The sequence below is a fragment of the Rhinoraja longicauda genome, chromosome 35, assembly GCF_053455715.1.
Source record: "Rhinoraja longicauda isolate Sanriku21f chromosome 35, sRhiLon1.1, whole genome shotgun sequence".
NCBI lineage: Eukaryota > Metazoa > Chordata > Chondrichthyes > Rajiformes > Arhynchobatidae > Rhinoraja > Rhinoraja longicauda.
Window position 1 is genome coordinate 2,398,712 of NC_135987.1, and position 19,940 is coordinate 2,418,651.

The 19,940-nt window shown below is 49.4% G+C and overlaps 1 protein-coding gene across 1 annotated transcript in view; it reads right to left on the bottom strand.

Moving 5' to 3' along the window:
- The window catches only part of tm9sf3 (transmembrane 9 superfamily member 3), a 68,501-nt gene extending 62,159 nt beyond the window's left edge, over positions 1 to 6,342 (bottom strand). Inside the window, exon 1 of the mRNA XM_078428279.1 lies at positions 6,125 to 6,342. Coding sequence (XP_078284405.1) covers positions 6,125 to 6,208 — 84 coding nt within the window. The 5' untranslated portion in view covers positions 6,209 to 6,342. The remainder of the gene's footprint in view (positions 1 to 6,124) is intronic.
- Between the last annotated feature and the right edge of the window lie 13,598 nt (positions 6,343 to 19,940).

Sequence of the window (19,940 nt, forward strand, 5' to 3'; positions counted from 1 at the left end):
ATTCCTATTACCTTCACCTTGAACCTATGTCCTCTGGTTCTCGATTCCCCTACTCTGGACAAAAGACATCTACCCGATCTATTCCTCCCATGATTTTGTATACCTCTATAAGGTCTCCTCCCCTCATCCTCCAGCGCTCCACGAGACTCCTGAGACCCAGCCTACTCAACCTCTCCTGAAAGCTCACACCCTCTAATCCTGCATCCTCGTAAATCTTTTCCGAACCCGTTCAAGCTTGACAATATCTTTCCGACTACATGGTGCCCAGAACTGAAGACAATATTCTAAATGCGGTCTCACCAACGTCTTATACAACTGCAACATGACTTCCCAACGTCTATACTCAATACTCTGAATGATGAAGGCCAAAGTGCCAAAAGCCTTTCTGACCACCTTATCTACCTGCGACTCGACCTTCAAGGAACCATGCACTCCTAGATCCCTCTGCTCTGTGTGGAGGTGGTGGACAACAGGGGCCGGCGGGTTGAGGCTATGGCTCGGAGCGATCCTCCCTCCCGCGGGTTAGTTCGGGCAGGAGGCGGAGAGCTCGGCTTTGGAGGCGAGGGAGAGGGTTTTGCCCTTGATTATATAAGAGGGCTGGGAGCTTAGACCGTTGCCTTCTCCCCCGGCACCTCCAGCCCCCATGCCCCCTGCCTGCCATGCCGCGCCCGACTACTACGTCTCGGCCGACTACTTGGACGACTACTATGACCTCGCACCACCCGACCAGGCGGCTGAAGGTCGACGACAGCAACTCAGACTGCGACAGCGGCGACCAAGGGCGCAACTTCTGCGGCTCGGACGCTGGGGGGAGGGGTGGCGTCGGCGAGGGGGAGGGGAGTCGGCGAGGGGAAGGGGTTGAGGTCAGTGAGGGGTCGGGTGGAGAGGGGGCGGTGAGGTGGGGTCGGTGGGGGCGAGGGTTGAGGGGTGTCGGTTGGTGAAGGGGTTCGATTAAGGAGGCAGGAGGGGTTGCTGGGGAGGAGATCATTTGTAGTTAAAAGTGAGGTAGGTATGTCGATGGGGGGGTTTAGGGGAAGGAGGTCGTTGGAGGGGATCATTTAGGGAAAAGGGGGTCGGTTCGTGGAGGGGGCGGGGGGGTGAGGGGTTGGATAATGGGGCAGTCAGTTAGAGGGGAAGGGGGTTTGGTTCGTGATGCTTTTAGAGGGGACGTGGGGAATAGATGGTGGGATAATCGGTTTAGGAGGAGGTGGAGATAGGAAGGGTTGTTTAGGGGGAAAGGAGAGTCAGTAGAGGGGGTTGAGGGTGAGGGGTTGGATGGTGGGCTGTCGATTAGAGGAGTCGTTGTGGGAGTAATCGGTTTAGGAGGGGCTTGGGGAAAGGGGAATATGTTAGTGGACGGGGTGAGAGCTGGTAAATTGGGGAGGGAGACGGTCAGTTGGGAGGGAGTTGGGATGTGGGGGGGGGGGATTGTGCATTGGGAACTCCGTGTGGTGAGGGGGGCTGGATTTGCGTTCCATACCCCCTCCCACTGCGGCATCCAACACACAAGGACCCAAGTGCAGTCTGCACCCTCTTTCCAACCCCCTTCCACCATCACCCTCTGCTTCCTTCCATGGAGCCAATAGGCCTATAGTCCCCAGCATTTTCCCTGCAGCCCTTCTTGAAAAGAGGCACAACATTTGCCACCCTCCAGTCTTCCAGCACCTCTCCTGTATTTAAGGACGACTCGTAAATTTCAACCAGGGCTCCCGCAATTTCCTCTCTAGTTTCCTGCAATGTCCTCGGATATATCTGATCAGGCCCAGGAGATTTGTCCACCTTCAAACACGACAGTACCTTCAGTACTACTTCAATGGTAACCCTGACTGCTCTCAAGACACCTCCAGTGACTGCTCCAATTTCCTCCGTCAGTATATACAGAGGAGAAATACTCATCTATTGCCATGCATCGTCTTTCCGCTGACTGGCTTGTCACTGCACCTCGGTGCACGTGACAATAAACTACCTTCATTACCTCTATAAGGAATCACAGCTACTGGATCCTGACAGAGGTCCTCTAGGTATTGGCAGCTTCCATCCAATGGTCTATTTACTATGCCCAGCCTGGTGCAGATCGTGTAGGAAGGAACTGCAGATACTAGTTTAAACCGAAGATAGACATAAAAAGCTTGAGTAACTCAGCAGGTGGGACAGCATCTCTGGAGAAAAGTGATGTTTCGGGTCGAGAGCGGGATCTGAAGAAGGGTCTCGATCTGAAACGTCACCTATTCCTTTTCTCCAGACCTGCCTGACCTGCTGAGTTACTCCAGCTTTTTGTGTGTATCTAAACTAAAATGGAATCTGAAGAAGAGTCTAAACCTGAAACGTCAACTGTTCCTTTTCTCTAGAGATGCTGCCTGACCGGCTGAGTTACTTTTGTGTCTAAACTAAAACTAAACTACCCTAACGTGGGCTTACAGCTCAAATTCTGCTTCATAATAACTCGGCTGAGTACTGCATGATATTTCACTCCGTTATACGTAAAACATATGCAAACTGCCACTTTGTTTGGACTTTGTCCCTCTATTCAATCAGAGGGTAATGTTTCATTTCACTACACATTTATGTGTATGTGACAAATAAACGACTATTGACTATTGATATTGTAACAAATCCAGCTTCGTCCCTCCCCCACAATCAGCATTCACTCCTTATTCACCAAGATAGTCAGCTGCAGCTTTCATGTCCTTTTCAAAGCCCCAGTTATTTGCAAGGTATGCAATTGCACCAGCAAAGGTCAACATTAACAACAAAAAAGTCCAGCATTTGAAAAGTAACAAGTTTTTTAAAAAAAATTAAACCCTTAAACTACTGGATTTACACAAAATGTCATCTGTTCCTCCGATGTTGTTCAAGGAAGGAAGTTTACCTTCGTTGCCTGGCCTCACCTACAGGTGATGTCAGACACTCTGTAGTTAGTTCTTAATTATTGCCTCACTTCACGGACAATTGGGGATTAAAAACTAAATGCCAGAATCGCCAAACATGAAGCAATAATAAATCATCATAATTAGCCTGGTGAAATCTTCAACCAACATCCAAACTCCCAAATTTCACATGTCTAGAGGCCACGAGTGCTTTGTTACATGGATAATTTTCTCTTTACTAAATAAGGATGACATATTGTGCAAACCCACTGCCAGTAGTGCAATTGCCAGTGCTGAAAGCAGTCAAACAAAAACTGAATCCACAAAACACTTCCAATGTTTACTCAAGATACCATGCAAGTTGAAATGTTCACACATAATGCCACACTAGTCAGTGTATTGATGGCCCTGTCAAAAAGGACCAGTTAGACACAAAAAGCTAGAGTAACTCAGCAGGACAGGCCGCATCTCTGGAGAAGGAATAGGCGACATTTCGGGTCGAGACCCTTCTTCAGCACCTGCAGTTCCTTCTTACACAAAAAGGACCAGTTAGTTCGATGACGGTCAAAATGGACACAGCAGAGAGTGAGGTTATTTGCCCTGTTCAAAAACAATCCTGTTGGTCCCACTCCTCAGTATCCTTCCTTAAAACCTGCAAATTATTTTTCAATTCTGGATACACACACACAGCTACTGTTTAAAGCAAATTTACTTCAAACCAATTCAATCCCCACTACTTGTAGGAAGGAACTACAGAAGCTGGATTAAACCAAAGATACGACACACAAAGCAGGAATAACTCAGGTGGGTCAGGCAGCATCTCTGGAGAAAAGGAATTGTTGAAGAAGGCTCTCAACCCGAAATGTCACCTTTTCCTTTTCTCCAGGGATGCTGCCTGATCCGCTGAGTTACTCCAACATTTTGTGTCTATCATCCATCTCCACTACCATCACACACTGATTTCGACCACATAGTGGCAAAAGCGAGTGTAATACGTAGGTGAGGGGAAGAATCTGGGGGGAAGTTGATAGGAATAGGGGGAGCAGCTCACAGGCTGATTATCCAACAGTGACTCACCACCAAATAGCCAAAATATTTCTAACATCTACAATGTGTGGTTGGAATGTGATGAAGTATTGAGCAGATGGATGTGCAGGACCCAATGCTTAAAAGACACAATTAAAACTGACCAACAAGCATTGACAAGATGTGCAAGAGCACATGTGCCTGTGACCAAGGGTCACTATCAACTTCTCAAAAGTATGGTTGAGTAATGTTTAGAATCCAGTACATTCCAGCCCAAGATACTGACTAAATGAAAAACCGTGTTTCCTTTTATTTTGTCATTCCTTTTGTTTATTTTCTCCTTCTGCCCTTTGATTATGATCCCTCGATCAATTGGAACAGTTTCTATCCATATTGTACATAACCTTAGTTAGCTAAAATATTTCTACCAGATTCTTTCACAACATTTTAGGTATGCAGATTCTTCACCCCAAAACCATTTAAAGAAATCGGTGTCCTTGCTGAACCCCCTGTCCCAAGACAATACTTGGAGTTGTAACCAAGGGTGATTATGACCAACGCGCTCTAGCATTCTAATCTATTTATAACATTTATTATATTTTTGCTTAAAATAACCACCACAGCTGCGTAGCTGGTAAAGACAGCACCAGAAACAGTTTCTGCATGGAGTTTGTATGTCCTGCCTGTGACCAAGGGTTTCTCCTGGGTGCTCCAGTTTCCTCCCACATCCCAGGCGAGTGGGTTGGTAGTTTAAGTGGCAGTTGTAAACTGTTTCTAAATGTGTCGGCGAGGAGTAGAATCTGGGGGGAGTTGATAGGAATAGGGGGGGGAATAGTGTGAGCAGGTAGTTGAAGGTCAGTGTGGACACATTGGGCCAAATAACCTGTTTCCATGTGAACGGTCTCCATGACTAAAATGGAGCCACTATCTCAGAACACTATTTCTGTTCCCCTTCTGAAATTGTGCCCTCCACTTTATGTTGCCTATATCCCCTTCCAACCAAACTGTCACGTTTCTCAGTCAACTTGACCTGCCACCACCGATCCACCCATTTCACCAACTATCCACAACTTCTTGAAGTCCCAAACACCCTCAGAGTTCACAACAAAGACTTCTCAACAAGTATATGATCACTCAAGGGGAAAGGTAGAGAAATTGAGGTCACTGAAATAATTCTCACCCATAATAACGACAACGCCAGATTTGTCACCAGGACTGAGTTTGATGCCATGCAGTTCACCAAATGGCTTTTGCATCCATGAGATCCCAAATATAGGTCAACATATGATGAGCATTTGATGGCACTGGACCTGTACTCACTGGAGTTTAGAAGGATGAGGGGAGGACCTCATTGAAACTTATCAAAGAGTGAAAGGCCTAGATAGAGTGATTGTGAACAGGCTATTTCCACGAGTGGGAGAGTCTGGGACCAGAGAGAGGTCATAACATCAAAATAAAATGGCATTAATAAAAGGAAGGATGAGGAATAATTTCTTTAGTCAGAGGGTGGTGAATCTGTGGAATTCACTGCCACAGAAGACTGCGGAGCCCAAGTCAGTGGATATTTTTAAGGCAGGGATAGATTCTTGATTAGTTATGGGTGTTGGGGATTATGGGGAGAAGGCCGGAGAATGGGTTTAAGAGGGTGAGATAGATCAGCCATGATTGAATGGCGTGATAGGCTTGATGGGCTGAATGGCTTAATTCTCCTCCAAGAACTTAGGAACATGAATCCAGTTTAATTGCCCCGGTCACAGCACTAAATGATCCGACTAAACACACATGAGCCCAGGCTGTCAGTTCCGGGGGCGGTGGGGCAAAGGAAACGAGATAACTCCAGCTCCAACCAGCAAAGGCACCGAGGCTTGACGCAGATAAACCATGATACGTGGAAGGAGGAAGGAAGCCTGTCTGTTATTGGCGGCCACCCCGGGCTCGGCCAGCGGGGGAGAGCGGGGCACCGGCACACAGGCAGGCCTGCAGCCCGGGCGGCCCTTCAGCCGCCACATCCATACCTGCACCTGGCAGCCGCCCTCAGGCCGCAGCCTGGGCCTCGGGTTTGAGGCTGTGTCCACGGGCCGCGGCCACAGCGGGCGGGAGTGGCCTGGCCGCTCGGGATCGGCCTGGGCCTGGGCCTGACCCTGGGCCTAGGGCTAGGCCACGGAGCCGGGCCCGGGATGAGAGGAAGGGGGGAGGGACGCTGATCAAACCCGGGCCGGGGCCCACCTTACCGTGTGCTCGTGCTCGTCGGCTCGGGCGCGCTGGACGCTGAGGCCGAGGCAGGCGAGCAGCAGAGGCAGGGTGGAGGGCGGCATGTCGGCGTCGGCGGCGCTGGCTCCGGCTCGGGCTGCGCTCGGCTCCGCTCCGCTCCGGCTGCGGCCCCGCCCGCGGCCTCGCTCCCTCACCAGGCACGCGCCACGTCAGCGCCGCACAGCAACACGCCGCCAGCCAGGGGTGGGCGGGGACTGGGGGATGGGCGGGGACTGGGAGAAATGGGCGGGGACTGGGAGAAGTGGGCGGGGACTGGGGACAGTGGGAGGGTCTGGGGTGGGTGGGCGGGGACTGGGAGCAGTGGGCGGGGTCTGGGAGCGGTGGGAGGGTCTGGGATGGGTGGGCGGGGACTGGGAGAAGTGGGCGGGGACTCGGAGAAGTGGGCGGGTACTGGGAACAGTGGGAGGGTCTGGGGTGGGTGGGCGGGGACTGGGAGCAGTGGTCGGGGTCTGGGAGCAGTTGGCGGGGTCTGGGAGCGGTGGGAGGGTCTGGGATGGGTGGGCGGGGACTGGGAGCAGTGGGCGGGGACTGGGATTAGTGGGCGGGTCTGGGGATGGGCGGGGACTGAGATTAGTGGGCGGGTCTGGAAACAGTGCGCGGGTCCGGGAAATGGGCGGGGACTGGGAACAGTGGGCGGGTCTGGGGGATGGGCGGGGTCTGGGAGCAGTGGTTTGGGTCTGGGAGCAGTGGGCGGGTCTGGGAGCAGTGGGCGGGTCTGGGAGCAGTGGGCGGGTCTGGGAGCAGTGGGCGGGTCCGGGAGCAGTGGGCGGGTCTGGGAGCAGTGGGCGGGTCTGGGGGATGGGCGGGGACTGGGAGCAGTGGTTTGGGTCTGGGAGCAGTGGGCGGGTCTGGGAGCAGTGGGCGGGTCTGGGAGCAGTGGGCGGGTCTGGGAGCAGTGGGCGGGTCTGGGAGCAGTGGGCGGGTCTGGGGGATGGGCGGGGACTGGGAGCAGTGGGCGAAGTCACTCTAGTGGGCGGGGTCCGAGTAGTGGGAGGCCGATGGAGGCGTTAGAGAGGGCCACGGGCGAGTAGGCGGGGCCTCGTTACAATAGGCAGGGTCTGGGAGGTGTGGGCGGAGCTAGGAAGCTTTGGGCGGGGTCTGAGGGTAATGACGGGGCCAGGGAGATGTGGGCGTGACCTAGGGACAGTGGGCGGGGTCACTATAGTGGGCGGGGTCTCGTTACAATGGGCGGGGCCAATAAGTAAGGGCGGGGCTAGTGTATAGGGGCGGGTCTTTAACTTCCCCCTCTCACCTCACAACTATGCCCTCTAGTCCTTCACATTCCCACACACACTGCGAAAAATAGTTTTGACTGTCTACTGGGTCTATGCTGACAATAATTTTATATTGTTTTATCAGGTCTTCCCTCATCCTCCAAACCGGCACTCTTACAGTGAACAATTCAAGTTTGTCCAAAGACAGACACAAAATGCTGGAGTAACTCAGCGGGCCAGGGAACATCTCTGGAGAGAAGGAATGGATGATGTTTTGGGTGGAGACCCTTCTTCAGTGGGGGCGGGACAAAGAAAGGATATAGGTGGAGACAGGAAGACAGTGGGAGAACTGGGAAGGGGGAGAGGAAGAGAGGGACAGAGGAACTATCTAAAGTTAGAGAAGTCAATCTTCATACCACTGCGCTGTAAGCTGCCCAAGCGAAATATGAGGTGCGGTTCCTTCAATTTCCGGTGGGCCTCACTATGACACTGGAGGAGGCCCATGACAGAAAGGTCAGACTGGGAGTGGGAGGGGGAGTTGAAGTGCTCAGCCACCGGGAGATCATGTTGGTTAAGGCGGACTGAGCGAAGGTGTTGAGCGAAACGATTGCCAAGCCTGCATTTGGTCTCGCCGATGTAGAGAAGTTGACATCTAGAGCAGCGGATACAATAGATGAGGTTGGAGGAGGTGCAGGTGAACCTCTGCCTCACCTGGAATGACTGTTTGGGTCCTTGGATGGAGCCGATGGGGGAGGTAAAGGGACAGGTCTTGTATCTCCTGCGGTTGCAGGGGAAAGTGCGTGGGGAAGTGGTGGTAGGAAGGGACGAGTGGACCAGGGAGTTACGGAGGGAACAGTCTCTGCAGTAAGCAGAAAGGGGAGGATATGGGAAGATGTGGCCAGTAGTGGGATCCCGTTGGAGGTGACAGTAATGTTGGAGGATGATTTGTTGGATACGCTGACTGGTGGGGTGGAAGGTGAGGATAAGGGGGACTCTATCCTTATTACGAATGGGGGAGGGGGAGTGGGAGCAAGGGTGGAGCTGCGGGTTATAGAAGAGGCCCTAGTGAGAGCCTCATCTATCATGGAAGAGGGGAAGCCCAGTTTCCTAAAGAATGAGGACATCTCTGATGCCCTAGTGCGAAACATCTCATCCTGGTGGCAGATGCAGCGTAGACGGAGGAATTGGGAGTAGGGGATAGACTTTTTGCAGGGGACCCGGTGGGAAGAAGTATAGTCAAGATAGCTGTGGGAGTCAGTAGGTTTGTAGTAGATGTCGGTCGCTAGACAGACTAGAATGTTGCAGCAACTCAGTGGATCAGACAGCATCTGTGGAGAGAAGGAATAGTGATGTTTTGGGTCAAGGCCCTCAGACTGAGAGTCATGGGAGAGGGAGACTAGAGATATGGAAGGCTAAGGTGTGAAAACGACTGATCAAAGCAGACAATGCTCCAAGGAAATGTAGAATTATTCATTGTTAGCTGGGGGGAAGGTAACATCGAGGCATGCAATCAGTAAAATTAATCAGGAGGACAGTGAAACTAGTAGGAGTATTAGGGTGGGGGAGGGATGGAAAGAGAGGGAAAGCAAGGGCTACCTGAAGTTAGAGAAATCAATGTTCATACCGCTGGGGTGTAAGCTACCCAAGCGAAATATGAGGTGCTGTTCTTCCAATTTGCGCTGGGCCACACTCTGACAGTGGAGGAGGCCCAGGACAGAAAGGTCAATGTGGGAATGGGAGGGGGAGTTGAAGTGTTTAGCAACCAGGAGATTGCATAGGCCAAGGCGGACTGAGGATCTATTGTACGGTTCTTCCTGCAGGACTTTGGCGACCTGGTGGCGCAGCGGTAGAGTTGCTTCCTTACAGCGCTTGCAGCGCCCGAGACCCGGGTTCCATCCTGACTACGGGTGCTGTCTGTACGGAGTTTGTATGTTCTCCCCGTGACCTGTGTGTGTTTTCACCGAGATCTTCGGTTTCCTCAAATACTCCAAAGACGTACAGGTATGTACAGTCCGTTAAATGGCTTGGTGTACAGGTGAACCGAAAATATCGTAAGTCGAAATGCATTGAATACACATGAACACGTGGCCGGAAGCGAGCGGTGGCTCGCTACGGGTCGCTGCAGTTTGCACCATCGCAAAGTCGAAATATCGTAAGTCGAAGCATTGTAAGGTGGGGAGCACCTGTATGGGCAAATTTTCCCTAGTGTGTGTAGGATAGTGTTAATGTGCAAGGATGCTCGTTGGTGTGGGCTCGGTGGGCCAAAGGGCCTGTCTCTGCGCTGTATCACTAAACTAAACTAAAACTTTGGGTAAATTTTGTGCAGCCCTCTGGTTGTTTAATTTGTACGCTGGTCGGCGGACATTTTCACATGGAACAAATGGTATGGAGAGATCCAAGAGATGTTCCAAGGCAAAATGGCCGGATCATTCCTTTGTGACACCGGGGACAAAGGAAGCCCATTGCAGAATTACTTATACAGCGTGGAAACAGGCCCTTCAGCCCAACCTGCCAACATGTCCCACCTACACTAGTCACACCTGCCCGTATTTGAGCCATATCCCTCTAAACCTGTCTACATGTTTCATAAACATTGAGCTAGTATCCGCCTCGACTACCTCCTCTGGCAGCTCATTCCATACTCCAACCACCCTTTGTGTGAAAAAGTTAAAAAGTTACTTCTGGTGTTTGTACACCCATGATCCAACTACTGATGCAGCCAGACATAATGGCAGCATTCAGAACGAGGCGCCCATTGAGAACATTTGTTCCATTTTGCTGGAGGTTTAGTTTAGTTTATTTTTGTTTCGTTTAGAGGCACAGCGGATACAGGTCCTTTAGCCCACCAAGTCCATGCCGACCAGCGATCATCCCATCCAGCACTATCCTACAAACCAGGGACAATTTGCAATCTTTACCAAAGCTAATTAACCTACACACCTGTACTTCTCTGGAGTGTGGGAGGAAACCGGAGCTCCTGGGGAAAACCCATGCAAGTCACGGGGAGAACGTACAAACTCCGTACAGACAGCATCCGTAGTCAGGATCAAACCCGGGTCTCTGGCGCTGTGAGGCAGCAACTCTACCGCCGCACCATGGTGCCACCCCATATATTTATACATTAAACCTCTGCCAACTTACTCTGGTTTTGAGCTCCAGATGAAATGATAAAGGTGTTGGGTGATTGCCACAGAGGGAACAGGTAGGGGGCACATCCACCATGCCACGTATAGCCACAAGGACCCCTCCCACCTTATGACCAGGTTATTTCCCGTAATCATGATTGATACTGTGGACAATAGACCAGTCTTTGCTTTACCTTGTTTACCTGGTTCCACCCAGTGGTCTCATTTCCCCTGGACCATATTCCCCGTGCCTCAGGTGTTTGGATTTGACGGTGATGAGAAGGTAGGAATGAACCAGCGCTCAGAGAATCAGAGCGGAGCACCCGGAGAAAACCCACGCGGTCATGGGGAGAACGTACACACTCCATACAGACAGCGCCCGTGGTCAGGATCAAACCCGGGTCTCTGGTGCTGTAAGGCAGCAACTCTACCGCTGCGCCACCATGCCATTCCTCAAGAAGGCCTGGTATCACTGAGCGCAGGCCTAAGACCAAGCCTGCAAGCGGATGTTTCAAGCAGTATTTAACCACTTAATCATACATACAATGCCTGTTCCATCTACAGTACTGCACCTTGATATTTCTGGCTTCACTACAATAGTCGTCTGCAACTTGACTCATATCAAGTCACAGCTGGTAGAGCCGCTGCCTCACAGCACTGGAGACCCAGGTTCAATCCTGTCCACGGGAAACTGTCTGCGTGGAGTTTGCACGTTCTCCCTGTGACCGCATGGGTTTCCTCTGGGTTCTCCGGTTTCCTCCCACATCCCAAATTTGTAAGTTAATTGGCCTCTGTAAATTGTCCCTTGTGTGTAGGGAATGAGTGAGAAAGGGGGATAACAGATCCAGTGTGAGTGGGTGATCGATGGCTGGCATGGGCTCAGTGGGCCGAAGGGCCTGTTTCCATGCTGTATCTCTAAACTAAATTAAAGTCTAACCCATGCTTCCTGTCACAGCATTGGCTTTAGTTACTGTAAACATGGGCTGTATTGATCAAGTTCCCGGCTAGATGATTTTTCTCCTGCAAACTTTCTGTTCTTATCCGAGACCAGGACACTTAATATGCCCTATATCTAAGAGGAGGGAAAAAAGACACAAAGTGCTGGAGTAACTCAGCAGGTCAGGCAAATATCTATGAAGAGCAGGGATTGGTGGTGATATGGGTCAGGACCCTTCTTCAGCTGTGTTCATTTCTGGGCACCATGTTAGAGGAAAAATATGGTCAAACTGGAAAGGGTGCAGAGAAGATTTATGAGGATGTTGCTAAGACTTGAGGGCCTGAGTTAGAGGGCGAGATTGAGCAGGCTAGGACAACATTCCTTGGAGCGCAGGAGGATGAGGCATGATCTTATAGAGGTGTAAAAAATCATGAGAGGAATAGATCAGATAGACGCAGACTATCTTGCCCAGAGTAGACAATAGACAATAGACAATAGGTGCAGGAGGAGGCCATTCAGCCCTTCGAGCCAGCACCGCCATTCAATGCGATCATGGCTGATCACTCTCAATCAGTACCCCGTTCCTGCCTTCTCCCCATACCCCCTCACTCCGCTATCCTTAAGAGCTCTATCCAGTTCTCTCTTGAAAGCATCCAACGAACTGGCCTCCACTGCCTTCTGAGGCAGAGAATTCCACACCTTCACCACTCTCTGACTGAAAAAGTTCTTCCTCATCTCCGTTCTAAATGGCCTACCACTTATTCTTAAACTGTGGCCCCTTGTTCTGGACTCCCCCAACATTGGGAACATGTTTCCTGCCTCTAATGTGTCCAATCCCCTAATTATCTTATATGTTTCAATAAGATCCCCCCTCATCCTTCTAAATTCCAGTGTATACAAGCCTAATTGCTCCAGCCTTTCAACATACGACAGTCCCGCCATTCCGGGAATTAACCTAGTGAACCTACGCTGCACGCCCTCAATAGCAAGAATATCCTTCCTCAAATTTGGAGACCAAAACTGCACACAGTACTCCAGGTGCGGTCTCACCAGGGCCCGGTACAACTGTAGAAGGACCTCTTTGCTCCTATACTCAACTCCTCTTGTTATGAAGGCCAACATCCCATTGGCTTTCTTCACTGCCTGCTGTACCTGCATGCTTCCTTTCAGTGACTGATGCACTAGGACACCCAGATCTCGTTGAACATCCCCTCTTCCTAACTTGACACCATTCAGATAATAATCTGCCTTTCTATTCTTACTTCCAAAGTGAATAACCTCACACTTATCTACATTAAACTGCATCTGCCATGTATCCGCCCACTCACACAACCTGTCCAAGTCACCCTGCAGCCTTATTGCATCTTCCTCACAATTCACACTACCCCCCAGCTTAGTATCATCTGCAAATTTGCTAATGGTACTTGTAATCCCTTCATCTAAGTCATTAATGTATATCGTAAATAGCTGCGGTCCCAGCACCGAGCCTTGCGGTACCCCACTAGTTACTGCCTGCCATTCTGAAAGGGACCCATTTATCCCCACTCTTTGCTTTCTGTCTGTCAACCAGATAGGGGAATCGAGAACCAGTGAACAGAGGTTTAAGTTGAGGGGGGAAAGATTTAATAAGAACCTGAGGGGTAACCTTTTCACACAAAGGGTGGTGGGTGTATGGAATTAGCTGCCAGAGGAGGTAGTTGAAGCAGGTACTATCGTAACGTTTAAGAAACAGTTAGACAGGTACATGGATAGGACAGGTTTGGAGGGATATGGACCAAACACAGGCAGGTGGGACTAGTGTAGATGGACATGTTGGTTGGTATGGACAATTAGGGCCAAAGGGCCTGTTTCCATGCTGTATCACTCTATGACTATAACTTTATGACACTTTGTGTCGTTTGTGTAAACCAGCATCTGCAGTTCCTTGTTTTGACGTCTAAGAAGAAGAAGTATGCATGTCAAGCGAAACTGCCTCTCAGCCTCCCCCATCAATCTTCAGTATATTTCTCTCTCCACTCCCACATCCATGTGCCTTGCTTTATCAAGATCATCAGCAATGAAAGTGAGCTCGACCTCCATTTCCATACTGCTGGTGTGTGGCCCCATCTCTCTCTCATTCCTCTTGATCCCTGGCACTACCTCCTCATGCTGGCTGACATGGGGTGTCAGGGGTTACGGGGCGAAGGCAGGAGAATGGGGTTAGAAGGGAGAGATGGATCAGCCATGATTGAATGGCGGAGTAGATGTGATGGGCCGAATGGCCAGATACTGCTCTTATCCATAATGTCCAACAGACAGGGACAGAACCGGAGTGATCTCCCTAGAACCATCCCATTGCAGCCACTCCATCACCCACAGGCTGCCAAGACATCATTAAATACACCACTCCTTCCCAACCCCAATTTAGTTTAGAGATACAGCGTGGAAACAGGCCCTTCGGCCCACCGAGTCCACGACCACCATCGATCACCCGCTCACATTACATCTCTGTTATCCCACTCTCTGCACACAAGAAGCATTTTGAGGCCTATTAGCCTACAAACCCGCATGTCTTTGGGATATGGGAGGAAACCAGAGCACCTGGAGGAAACCCACACGGTCGCAGGGAGAACGTGCAAACTCCACACAGGCAGACAGCCCCAGAGGTCATGATCAAACCTGGCTTTCTATTATTTAGAGGCTGCTGCTCTACCAGCTGCGCCCCTGCGCCGTCCTTAAGATGATTAACTGGGTAAAGGTGGTAGATTTCCTTCCCTAGAGCACATTCACAAATTCACAAATTATAGAAGCAGAATTAGGCCATTCGGCCCATCGAGACTACTCCGCCACTCAATCGTGGATGAACTCTGCCTCCTAATCCCATTTTTCTGCCTTCTCCCCATAACCCTTGACACCCATTCTAATCTAAAATTTGTCTATCTCTGCCTTACAAATAGATCCACTGACTTGGTCTCCACGGCCCTCTGTGGCAATAAGTCCCACAGATTAACTACCCTCTGACTAAAGAAGTCCCTCCTCACCTCCTTTCTAAAAGAGCACCCTTGAATTCTGAGGCTACGACCTCTGGTCCTAGACTCTCCCACCAGTGGAAACATCCTTTCCACATCCACTCTATCTATGTCTTTCATTATTCTGTAAGTTTCAATGAGGTCCCCCCTCAACCTTCTAAACTCCAGCGAGTACAGGCCCAGTGCTGTCCAACGCTCATCATGTGCTAAAGTGGTTTCACTCTCATAATTACCAATGATTTTTATTACAGTAAGACATGGAGTCAGGCAGCATCTCTGGAAAACATGGATGGGTGACATTTCCGGGTTGAGACCCTTCTTCAGACTGAGAGTTAGGGGAAAAGTAGGGCCTCGATCTGAAACCACTCCCATTCCTGTTCTCCAGACGTGCTGCCTGTCCCGCTGAGTTACTCCAACTTTTTGTGTCCGTCTTCGGTTTAAACCAGCATCAGCAGCTCCATCCCATTCATTAGTTAAAGAGTACTTTTTGTAACTGTTTCGGCACCTTCGTGGTGACTCTATTGTGTACTTTATTTGCAACAACAATGAATTTCACTGAACCTTGGTACATGTGACAATAAAGTATCATAAAGAACATTGGCTGGGAGAAAGACCTGGATGGAGTGGATGTGGAGAGGATGTTTCCACTAGTGGGAGAATCTAGCACCAGACGTCATAGCCTCAGAATCAAAGGAAGTTCCTTCAGGCAGGAGATGAGGAGGGATTTATTTAATCAGAGGGTGTGGAATTCTTTGCCACAGACGGCTTTGGTGGCCAAGTCAATGGATATTTTTAAGGCAGAGATAGACAAATTCTTGATTAGTGCGGGTGTCAGGGGTTATGGGGAGAAGGCAGGAGAATGGGGTTAGGGGGGAGAGATAGATCAGCCATGATTGAACGGCGGAGTAAACTTGATGGGCCGAATGGCCTAATTCTGCTCCTATCGCTTATGAACCTATGAGAAGGTGCAGGTTTGCAATCAGAGTGCAGAGTGGATATTGACCTCGATGTGTAAACAGCAGAGCAGGTGGCGCACCGAGCCAGCACTGAGCGGTTATCCAGTAACTCGGAGCCAGCCTCACGTGCAGCCTGAGCAAACACAACAGGAACGCAACAGGATGCAACAGCAGGATACCAGAGGCAGTGCAGACTGACTACAGACCTTTGCTCAGCAGGGGGAGCTTGGAGAAAGAGAGAGATTTTGTTCAGTTTCCCGAAGACAGACACACACTGCTGGAGTAACTCACAGGGTCAGGCGGCATCTCTGGAGAAAGAGGATGGGTGATGTTTCGTGACCCTGACTCTACTTTCAGACTGAAGAAGGATCCCGACCCAAAACCTCACCTATCCTTTTTCTCCAGAGATGCTGCCAGACCCGCTGAATTACTCCAGCACTTTCTATCTTTGATATATACCAGCATCTGCTGTTCCTTTCTGCACATTTAGTTTAGCTTAGTTCAGACATAGAGCATAGAAACAGGCCATTCGCCCCCACAAGTCCATGCTGACCATCGATCACCCGTTCACACACTAATTGAGACACACACCCAACCAAGCCATTATTTATGAAATTATATGCCCTAAAATCTATGCACCTAGTAGACATTAAAACTCTACAAATAATGTTTAGAGTAAAAGAAAGAACACTTCCTGACTGTATCCAAGGTTTGTTTTCAGTGAGGGAGAGCAAGTATCCAGATGGCAGATGGAGTTTAATGCTGATAAGTGTGAGGTGCTGCATTTTGGTAGGACAAATCAAAATAGGACGTACAGGGTAAATGGTAGGGAATTGAGGAATGCAGTGGAACAGAGGGATCTGGGAATAACTGTGCATTGTTCCCTGAAGGTGGAATCTCATGTGGATAGGGTGGTGAAGAAGGCGTTTGGTATGCTTGCCTTTATAAATCAGAGCATCGAGTATAGAAGTTGGGATGTAATGTTGAAATTGTACAGGGCATTGGTGAGGCCAAATCTGGAGTATGGTGTGCAGTTCTGGTCGCCAAATTATAGGAAGGATGTCGACAAAATGGAGAGGGTACAGAGGAGATTTACTAGAATGTTGCCTGGGTTTCAGCACTTAGGCTACAGAGAGAGGTTGAATAGGTTGGGTCTTTATTCTTTGGAGCGTAGAAGGTTGAGGGGGGACTTGATAGAGGTTTTTTAAATTTTGAGAGGGACGGACAGAGTTGACGTGGGTAGGCTTTTCCCTTTGAGAGTGGGGAAGATTCCAACAAGGGGACATAGCTTCAGAATTGAGGGACAAAGGTTTAGGGGTAACATGAGGGTGAACTTCTTTACTCAGAGGGTTGTGGCTGTATGGAATGGGCTTCCGGTGGAAGTGGTGGAGGCTGGCTCGATTTTATTATTTAAGAGTAAATTGGATAGGTATATGGATAGGAGGGGATTGGAGGGTTATGGTCTGAGTGCAGGTAGATGAGACTAGGTCAGGGAGAATGGTCGGCGTGGACTGGTAGGGCCGGACAGGCCTGTTTCCATGCTGTAGTTGTTATATGTTATATGTTATATCCACTCTGGGGAAATTATATATTTGAAAAAAAGAGGTATTTATTCACAAAATACTGGAGTAACTCAGCGGGTCAGGCAGTATCTCAGGAGAGAAGGAATGGGTGACGTTTCAGGTCGAGACCCTTCTTCAGACGGGTCTCGTCTGAGGGTAAGAACAAATGTGAAAAATAGATGTGTGACTGTTAAAGGGGTCAATTTATGGCATAGTTGCAACAATGAATTAAAAGAGTGTAGTAATGTGTAAATTCAAGAAAATGTTCAAAAATATTATATATGAAAGATACGAAATATGTGATCAGCACTGAAATGACTGACATGACAGAAATTATGGTTCTTGACTATATTTGTGTTTCTTTCTATATTTTATTTATCTGCTTCTGACTTATGATGTGTTTTTAAAAAATTATATTTTGTTAAGTATTAAGGGTATTGTAGGCACAATAAACTTTGGCTTCTGCCTACACCTTTTTTTTTCGGTCAGAAAATATCATGTGTGATTATATTGTTTTATTTTTGATACAATTATTTCGCACTATTTGACTTTCACAACTGTGTGGTCAATCTGTTGTATTGTACTGACCGGAAAATAAATTTAAAAAAAAATAAAATAAAAAAATAAAAAATAAGAAAGAATAATAAATCTACACACTCCCGACACACTAGGGGGAAATTACAGAGCGCCAATTAACCTACGAACCCGCACATCTTTGGGATGTGGGAAGTGTGGCACGGTGGCGCAGCGGTAGAGTTGCTGCCTTACAGCGAACCCGGAGACTCAGGTTCGATCCTGACTACGGGCGCCGTCTGTACGGAGTTTGTACGTTCTCCCCGTGACCTGCGTGGGTTTTCTCCGAGATCTTCGGTTTCCTCCCACACTCCAAAGACGTACAGGTATGTAGGTTAATTGGCTGGGCAAATGTAAAAATTGTCCCTAGTGGGTGTAGGATAGTGTTAATGTGCGGGGATCGCTGGGCGGCGCGGACCCGGTGGGCCGAAGGGCCTGTTTCTGCGCTGTATCTCTAAATCTAAACTGGAGCACCCGGATGAAACCCACGCGGTCACAGGGAGAACATGCAGCCACCACACAGGCAGTACCTGAGGTCTCAGATACAGGCTTAGTGAATGAGATCGCATTGAGCCGTCTAGAAGCAAACAAGATCAGGAATAAAACTACAGTAAGACCGGTACAGTGGTGCAGCAGGTGGAGCTGCTGCCTCACAGCGCCAGATACCCGGGTTTGATCCTGACCTCAGGTGCTGTGTGTGTGGAGTTTGCACGTTCTCCCTGTGACTTTGTGCGTTTTCTCCGGGTGCTCCACTTTCCTCCCACATTCCAAAGAGGTGCTGATCGGTGGGTTAATTGCCCCTCGTGTGCAGTGTGTGCATGAGAAAGTTTGATAACGTAAAAATATTGTGAATGGGCGATCGCTGGTTGGCATGGTCTTGGTGGGCCGAAGGGCCTGTTTACATGCTGTATCTCCAAACTAAACTAAATACGGGAGGGCTGGGGAAAGGCACCAGGTTTCACTCCTTCAACCCCACGTTTCCACAGGTGGCAGAGTCTGGGACCAAAGGGCAGGCCCTAATTATTAAAAGCCACTCTTTTACAAAGGAGGTGAGGAGGAACTTCTTTAGTCAGAGGGTAGTTAATCTGTGGTAGTTAATCATTGCCACAGAGGGCTGTGGAGGCCAAGTCAGCGGATATTATTAAGGCAGAGATAGACAAATTCCTGATTAAAACGGGTGTCAAGGGTTATGGGGAGAAGGTAAGAAATAGGATTAGGAGGCAGAGATCAGCCATGATTGAATGGCGGAGTAGACGCGATAGGCCGAATGGCCTAGTTCTACTCCTATAACTTGTGAACTCACTGGGCTCACCTCCAGGTAGAGCTGGGTGGTAGAGCCGTGGGAATATTCCTAAACGTAAATGGATTAGTTAGTCAGTCTGCAGATGACACACAAGTTATGAGCTTGCAGACAGTGAGGAAGACTGTCAAAGTAGACAGCAAGATACAGATCAGCTGCAGAAATGGGCAGAGCAATGGCAGACGGAGTTTAATCCGACCAAGTTTGAGGTGGTGCACTTTGCGAGGTCGAATGTAAGGGGAATGCCTACTGTTAATGGCGAGGCCTTTAACAGGATTGATGTACAGAGGGATATCTGGGTCCAAGCCCAGAGTTTCCTGAAAGTGGTAACGCAAATAGATAGAATGGTAAAAAGGCGTATGGTGTGCTTGCCTTCATCGGTTGGGGCATTGAGCGTATGAGTCTGGAAGCCCTGTTGTAACTATGTAAATCTTTGGTTCGTCCACGTTTGGTGTATTGCATGATCTGGCCGCTCCAATTACAGGAAGGATAAGGAGGCTTTGGAGAGAGTGCTGAGGAGGAATGCTGCCTGGATCAGGGGGTGGTAGCTACAGGGAGAGGTTGGACAGACTTGGATTGTTTTCAATGGAGCAATGTAAGTTATGGGTAGACCTGATAGAGTGTATTAAAAATGATGAGAGCCATAGATAGGCTGGACAATCAGAACTTTTTTCTCAGGGGGAAATGACAAAGAGTACTAGGTATCACAAGATGCTGGAGTAACTCAGCGGGTCAGGCAGCATCTCAGGAGAGAAGGAATGGGTGACATTGTGGGTCGAGACCCTTCTTCAGACTGATGTCAGGGGGGGGCGGGACAAAGAAAGGATGTAGTTGGAGACAGGAAGACAGTGGGAGAACTGGGAAGGGGGAGGGGAAAGAGAGGGACAGAGGAACTATCTGAAGTTAGAGAAGTCAATGTTCATACCGCTGGGCTGCCCAAGCGAAATATAAAATGCTGTTCCTCCAATTTCCAGTGGGCCTCACTATGACAATGGAGGAGGCCCATGACAGAAAGGTCAGACTGGGAGTGGGAGGGGGAGTTGACAGTGTCCGGCCCCGAACAGAATAACAAAGCAAGATTGGCTTCACTTCCTCAACCTT